The sequence below is a fragment of the Symphodus melops genome, assembly GCF_947650265.1.
Source record: "Symphodus melops genome assembly, chromosome: 1".
Classification (NCBI taxonomy): Eukaryota; Metazoa; Chordata; class Actinopteri; order Labriformes; family Labridae; genus Symphodus; species Symphodus melops.
Window position 1 is genome coordinate 11,560,787 of NC_136691.1, and position 7,753 is coordinate 11,568,539.

A 7,753-nucleotide genomic window follows, 5' to 3' on the forward strand; every position below is an offset into this window, starting at 1 on the left:
ACAGATGCCTGCCCATACCATAACCCCACCACCACCATGGGCCACTCGATCCACAACATTGACATCAGCAAAGCGCTCACCCACACGACGCCACACACGCTGTCTGCCATCTGCCCTGAACAATGTAAACCGAGATTCATCCGTGAAGAGAACACCTCTCCAACGTGCCAGACGCCATCGAATGTGAGCATTTGCCCACTCAAGTCTGTTACGGCGACGATCTGGAGTCAGGTTAAGACCCCGATGAGGACGACGAGCATGCAGTTGAGCTTCCCTGAGACGGTTTCTGACAGTTTGTGCAGAAATTCTTTGGTTATGCAAACCAATTGTTTCAGCAGCTGTCTGAGTAGCTGGTCTCAGACGATCTTGGAGGTGAACCTGCTGGATGTGGAGGTCCTGGGCTGGTGTGGTTACACGTGGTCTGCGGTTGTGAGGCCGGTTGGATGTACTGCCATATTCTCTGAAACGCCTTTGGAGACGGCTTATGGTGGAGAAATGAACATTCAATGCCCGAGCAACAGATCTGGTTGACATTCCTGCTGTCAGCATGCCAATTGCACGCTCCCTCAATGCTTGCGCCATCTGTGGCATTTTGCTGTGAGACAAAACTGCACATTTCAGAGTGGCCTTTTATTGTGGGCAGTATAAGGTACACCTGTGCACTAATCATGGTGTCTGATGAGCATCTTGATGTGGCACACCTGTGAGGTGGGATGGATTGTCTCAGCAAAGCAAAAGTGCTCACTATCACACATTTAGACAGATTTATGAACAATGTTTGAGAGAAATGGTAATATTGTGTATCTGGAATGAATTTTAGATCTTTGAGTCCATCTCATGACAAATGGGAGCAAAAACAAAAGTGTTGCGTTTATATTTTTGTTGAGTGTAGTTGTAAGCTGCAAAGACCCCCGCCCCCCCTTCCCCTTTTGTGAGGTGTCAAGTTTAATCCTCAGCTGTAAGTGAATTCAAGGAAGAAAAATCAATGGATTTAGTATATTGAACTTGTTGCAACTTTCAAATCCACATTTCATATACATTTGATACATTTCACTCACTTCTGCATGCCTGTGAGAGCTCCTGACTCCTCCCCCTCCAGCTGTTTTTCTAGATCTTCTTCAGCTTTCTCTACCGCCTCGTGGCAGCTCTTCTGGTCCTCTTGTATGCCGATGATATTCTCCTTTATTATGTCTTCATAGTTCTGATCTCCCAGCTCTGCGCCAACAAACTGCTCCAGGTTCTCTATCACTGCCTTGTTACCATGCTGGATAGCCTGCAGATAGGCCAGCTGCTCTTTCTGGGCCTTGAGCCTTCGGGCTACAGCTGGGTCAGTGTTAAAGTACACTGAGCACTTATCCGCTTGATGCTCGAACTGTAGTGTAGCTGAAGGTGAGGGTGATGGTGATGGTGATGGTGAGAAAGCAGCAGATGAGATCCAGTCCAGGTTGTTTCTCATCCTCACGGGCTCATCACCTGCTTCCTGTGATGTGCCATTGCTGGCCACTATCTCAGAGAAGATGTTAAAGCCCGAACCCCAATCGCCACTTTGGCAGAGCGTTGGGGTTGCCAAAGAAAACCAGGCCAGGATGAAGGGCGTCCAACAACATCTCATGGTAACCTGGAGGAAGATGAGATGAGGAGCTTTAAAAAAAAAAAAAAAAAGAAGCTTCAGTTTTTTAACAAGCAGGTGGAAAGCTTAGAGAGCAGAGTATGTGGAGATATTGTCAGCTGGCGATCTATTGTATATTGACTTCTAATGAGAGAGAGAGAGTGGCACACGATGCTGCCTGTTTATGAGTTTATCTCAACAGAACCAGTTAGTGCATTTAAGACAATATATAGATGATCAACATCAGAACTTTCAACACTTTCTTCTTTTTTTTCTGTTGTTGTTTCTAGGATTTGTCAGTCTCAAATGGGTTTTTTAGCTATAAAATGGAGAATGTCTTCATTTAAAAAAAAAAACATCTGTAAATTAAAGTCAATATCTCTGCGGAATAGTGAATATTTCGTAATGACCGCGATTTGCCCATCATCACCTTTTCAAGTCAAATCTCTCTCAGCCATCATCAGGCATAAACACATTAATTTGAACATACTCCAGCTGTGAGTCAAGACAAACACAGGCTGATTATGAGATACATCAGCACAGCTGTAAGCCTTAACTGGAAGTTTCCCATGGTACTTAGTGTCTTTATTTGTTTATAACGGCTTGATTTTAATCAAACTGAAATGTGTAGAGGTTTATGCCAAAGAAAAATGGCTTTTTCTGCCCTTGAAGGTGCAAAAGCATATGCAGGGGTCTAAACTTGTCTCTTGACCTTTCAGTGTTTATTGTATACATTTCCAAGTCGTCACTCTCAGACTCAATCTGTACCTTTCAGTAATATAGAAATGGACTCTATTTAGTCTTTTATGTTATTGTGGCTCAAAATGTGACACTCTGAATGTCACACTGCATATTTTAACAGAGATCAATTTAAACCAACACATCAGCTATCAGCTAACATTTACCTTTTTGTTGAACTTGAAGGATATGTCACTGGCACATTATATATGGTGAGAAATGTTGTAAATATTTAAAGGTCAACTATTATTCTCCCTTTCAACCAGTTCAAATAAGTCTCAGAGCTTCCCATAACATGTATGTGAAATTATTTTTAAAAATCCACTCTTTCAGCCCTGCTCAGCACAGGCTGTGTCTGTGGCTTTAAATGCAAATGAGCTGTGTTTGACCACGCCCCTCCCTCGGGCTTGGGTAGTTTGAGCTTTCTTGCACCATGCCCCATTGTTTAGGGTGAGAAGGCCGACGGAGACGGCACAGCAAATTGCTGTGGGAGTGTCACCCACCTGGGGGAGGGGTTACTGCCCTTTGTGATGTCATGAGGGGAAAACCTCCAAACAGCCTGTTTGAGCACACTTTTTCTGAAAAGTGAAGCAGGCAAAAGAAGAAGAGGATGGGCTTATCGTTGGGGGTGGTGAAGACATACTAGTGACACATATTCGTGCTTGAAAACCATCGTGAAGTGTATTTTGCATAATATGTGACCTTTAAAGAAGAAGCCAGCAGTAATAATTGAGTGAATATATGATTTGCACGTCTGCGATGAAGCTTGAAGAGCAACTGAACACCTTAGTGAGAAATTGAGTTGCGTAATACAAAAAAATAAAAATTCACATCTCATCATTCACAAAAAGGCCATTCAGACTTCAATCCTATCTAGTCACAATTAATAAAAACAAATCCATTTTCTAATCTCTCTAATCCAAAATGAGCAACTTAACTTCTAAGATCCCAATTTGATCCAAATTTGAATAATTCTATACATTTTTAGAGACACTTTAATTCTTAAAATAGTTTCAACTTGGGGAGTAGGAAGCTCTGTTGTATTTGTGGTTCAATAATGTTTAATTATTGAACATGCATATTCAGTTTTTAACTGTAGCTCACAAACATCTCTAAATCGTTTTCTAACACTGTTGCCGTAAAAAAAAAAAAAAGTTTTACGAAGTTGTGGGCTGCCTAAAGCTGTTGAGGCTCCATGACTAAGCAGTGGTATGAATTGTGTCACTCGCTCTAAATTGACGTAGCCCCCTTTGCTGCAGTGTTTGTGTTGGTTTTTGGTAAACAGCTGCTTCCTGGAGTTCTTCCTCCACATTACTCGCCTCGTAAATCCTCACAACACCTGAGAAAACAGAGAGGGGGACTTTGGTGTTGTCTGCTCATATGTGAATGTTTTTTAGTTTGCTTGTTTTTTTTTTCACAAGTGACACAGTTTGCTAAAGGGTTTGTTTGCCCTTTTTTATCTGTTTAACAGCAAAATGTGTTACTTTATTACACTGCAGACTTGTGCTATTTCTGCCTCTCTCCTCTGCATCTGGATATGCATTTAAACATCTGAGCTGAGTAATTGCACAGCTTTTTCTGCTGCCAGGGCACATTCGGTTTAGGCTTTTACTGCAGCCGTTCTTTTCTTACTTCAATCTCTCATAGCCAATGTCAGCGTTAGAGTTTGTTGACGTGCACCTATCGCCATGGTTTTGTGGAGAAGCTCAGACTGAATGCCAAGTCATGCTCACTAGAGCGGACACCGTAAAATTGTCTATTTATTTTAAGATGAGTTGTGGTCTGGCCTTAAGCGGTAAAACAAGCAACTCTTGGCATCTGTCTGTCTGTCTGTCTGTCTGTCTGTCTGTCTGTCTGTCTGTCTGTCTGTCTGTCTGTCTGTCTGTCTGTCTGTCTGTCTGTCTTTCTGTCCTTACTACATCCTTACTATAATCGATAACTGCTCATTTCCTGTACCTAATCAATGTTGATAAAATGTCAGTGATCAAATCATTGGGGAAACCAGTAGAAAAATCCACATTTTGTGGAATAACATTAGGAAAACACACTTTGAGTTAAATGAACTGTAACCTGATATTAGGTGCCACTAGAATAGACTTCAAAGACAATTGAATGTCATTAATAGCTGCAGAACTGCATGTCCAAAACTTCAGTATTACTCTGAACTCGTTTGGACTTTCATAAATCAAAACCTCATGGCGTGGGGTGACAACAGTTTCAGCTAAATGACAACAGACAGCCAAATGGAGATGTAATCCATCTTAAAATAGAGCTTTATTGTCTCTGTATTCAATCCCTTCTGCAGCAGTAAAAGGCACAAGTCAAAGGACATTTAGTGACATTAATTCAGTCTCTAACTGAATCCACACATGCTCCTCTTTATGTCAGAGACTGGCAGAGGTTGCCTTTGTCTTTCGAGAACGTCTGCATAATCTCACCACTGACGTCTTCTGCTTCAGCTCAAACAGTTTTAATGCTAGACGCTCTGTGGCCCGTTTTGACCTTTCTTGGCCTCACCATGAAGGAGCTGTCATTGTGAGGTTTCTTTTACAAGCTGACTTTTTCTTTGGGCTGAAAATAGCAGATGCTTTCGTGCATTAATAAAACCAGTTCATGACCAATCAGATCAGAGGAACATTCAGATAGCTAAGTTCATGTTTGCCACCTTCATGCACACTCATTTAGTGCTTCTCCTGACAGTTAATATCAGGTATCAATTGTTTTATGCTTAACTAAATTATGAATCAAATGTATTCTATTATACATGCTGTAAACCAGACTTCCACAACAAAGTCCTACTGCTAGCTTAGACAATTTAGAAAATGATGCTCCTGTAGTGTTAGTTGTGAAATGACACTTAAAATATGCTAAAGCTGAAGAAATTAGGAATTATATTTGCAGCTTGATTGAAAAACGGTACCGAACTGGTTATCAATACATTTGCAGTTTGCTTTCTCAGAATAACAATTGATTGTTCAGCTGAAAAGCTGCATAAGGCCCCCTGTCCCCCCAGTAAGTTTTTGGGTGTGCAGAAAAGTGTTGGCTGTGCGCTCGGGGATTCTGGCATGAAATGTTGAGAAGCGCTGAGAAGAAAAGTGCTGCATGTCCATCCTGTCTCTATGACAACAGTCTGTTGACAATGGCTGCTGTATGACCGACACTGCTCAGCTACTTTTTACTTCATGTTTGATATTTGACATATTTTATTTGCGAATCAGACAAAGAGGATGTGGCTACAAGACGTGATACGGGGAATATCATACATTTGGAAAAGAGCGCCGGTGACGTCAACAGTGCCTTTTCTGAAATGTTGAAAGATATTCAACTTAAGCACTCGGTGTGGCCGCACAAAAAAAATGGAGCGCTTGGAAGAAAAAAACTCTGCGCTTTTGTCTCTCAGCGGCCACTTTTTGTTGCCAACGATTTCATTCAAAATGTGGTGGACATGAGGGCCTAAGAAAGATAAAAGAATCCTTGCAAATGTTCTTAAATCCCATGGTCACCTTTTTAAACTACGTGTGTGGGTGTTTTGATATTTGTTTGACGATTAGAATTCATATTAAATAGTTTTATTAGCAGAAATGACATGGTTTTCATCGTTTACATACTTTAACATTTCCACATTTATTTACAAAATGTTAGTTTTCCAGCCCTGTAGTTGTGAATTAGATCTTCGCTCACATCCTTAGCTGTTGCTCGGAGCGAGCCTGAGTGCTTTCTGTGAATCCAACACTCAGCCCTCTGGCCCCTCTTGTCAAATCCTGAACAGGTGTGTTGCACAGGTGTCACAACAATCAACTGCTTCTGTGTTGCTATGACAACTAGGTCTTTGGCAATAAGTCAGAAGAGCATAGAGAGGCCTTGCAGGTTCATGGGCCTCGAAGGTAATCATGTAAGGTAGAAACATCCTTGGCAGCATAGTAATTAGAGAGACAAGTACAGAAGTGTTTGCACACACACACACACACACACACACACACACACACACACACACACCTATGCATATTCACACATGTCAACATGCTCATTAGCAGCATCTGACATAGAGGAAGGGTCTCGATTTGGTAATTATCTGTGGTGGTCTTATATAAACTTATATAAAACTCAAAATCAATCAATGTATTTTACAATCAAGCTGTAAAAATGTAAACACATTGTTTAAGTCATACTTTTCCACTTAAACCAGTAAAGTACCTGCAGTAAAAAAAAAATCAACTCCTAACATCCTAACATCATCCATCAAGTTTAACAAAATCAAAACCCCAAACTTACCAAAATCCTGTGATTCTTTACAGCTAAATTCACCTCCACCTCCACTTTTCAGTCAAGCAAAATGTCTCAAACAGCTCAGGACAGCCATTCACAAGCTCGGAGAACAAATACTCGCTTGCTTTCCTTCTTCATGTCAGGAGGAAAAATTACACACACACACACACACACACACACACACACACACACACAATTAGGGTTTGGCTGCAGAGTGTGTATGTCTGTGTGCCCCTGTTTTCTGCAGGGAGGGAAAGAGAGGGGAAGGGGGGGGTGAAAAAAAAAGGCTGAAAGTGAATGATTTCTTTCTTTGCGGTGGAAAGAGGGGCTGGCTGAAGGAGGGGTGAAGAGGGGGCGTAATCTATTTCACATCTGTCTGTGGGCTCTGGTAGGGGGACAGAGGAAGCATAAGGATTTCTATAGTATGGGGGAAATGTCTTCAAGACCATGCTGGATGTAGATTTCTTGTTTATTTAAGGAATGGTCCAATTAAATATGTCTGAAGTGTGTCCTTAGACAGTGTGAAATGTGGTTGAAAAACACTCCAAGCTGCTTTCCTGAACATATGTTATGTTTTTCAAACTAGGGCAGTGTACAGTAATGACAGATTAATGACACACTGCAGAGGTGAGTGCCATGGGTTTGGTTGACTGGACATTCTGCAATTTTAACCTAACAACAACATTTAATGCCAAGTGAGGTCTAATATACCATCCTTCAATCAATGAGTATGGTTTCAAGGTGTCTGTTGTAGACATGTAATTAATACGTTTGTTTTAATCTTTCCTTAACTGAGTCTTTAGAAATGGTTACATGAAACCTGAATTAAACCTTTTCCATAGATTTGTTGTAAACATATTAACCAGAATCTCGGCCAACTTGTAAACATACTATGGTTGCAAAATGTGCAAAAAACAAAGGCACATAAACAAGCTTTCAACATCGTCGATAAGGTTTCTGAATTTTTGTGTTTGAAAAATGGGGGTAGCACAGAGAATCAGCCCCATGATTACCCACGAGCCTTGACTTCATATTTTGTTATTGTTTAGATTAACAGTGCCCTGGCGGCGGATTTTACATACTGTGCGTTTATTAAGAACTGCTTGTAAAAGAGATGTTTTTTATTTCAACTCAGCATCC

At 41.1% G+C, this 7,753-nt stretch overlaps 1 protein-coding gene across 2 annotated transcripts in view; it reads right to left on the minus strand.

Annotated features, from left to right (window-relative positions):
• Window positions 1-6,786, minus strand: part of LOC306829936 (uncharacterized protein) — a 9,608-nt gene extending 2,822 nt beyond the window's left edge. The window contains exons 1-2 of one of the 2 annotated variants that reach the window (XM_079353155.1): window positions 6,620-6,786; window positions 1,059-1,618 (exon numbers count right to left, since the gene is read on the minus strand). In XM_079353155.1, coding sequence (XP_079209281.1) covers window positions 1,059-1,612 — 554 coding nt within the window. In that variant the 5' untranslated portion in view covers window positions 1,613-1,618; window positions 6,620-6,786. Of the gene's footprint in view, window positions 1-1,058; window positions 1,642-6,619 lie in introns of both variants that reach the window. The other variant, XM_079353154.1, reaches the window with a different exon arrangement.
• Between the last annotated feature and the right edge of the window lie 967 nt (window positions 6,787-7,753).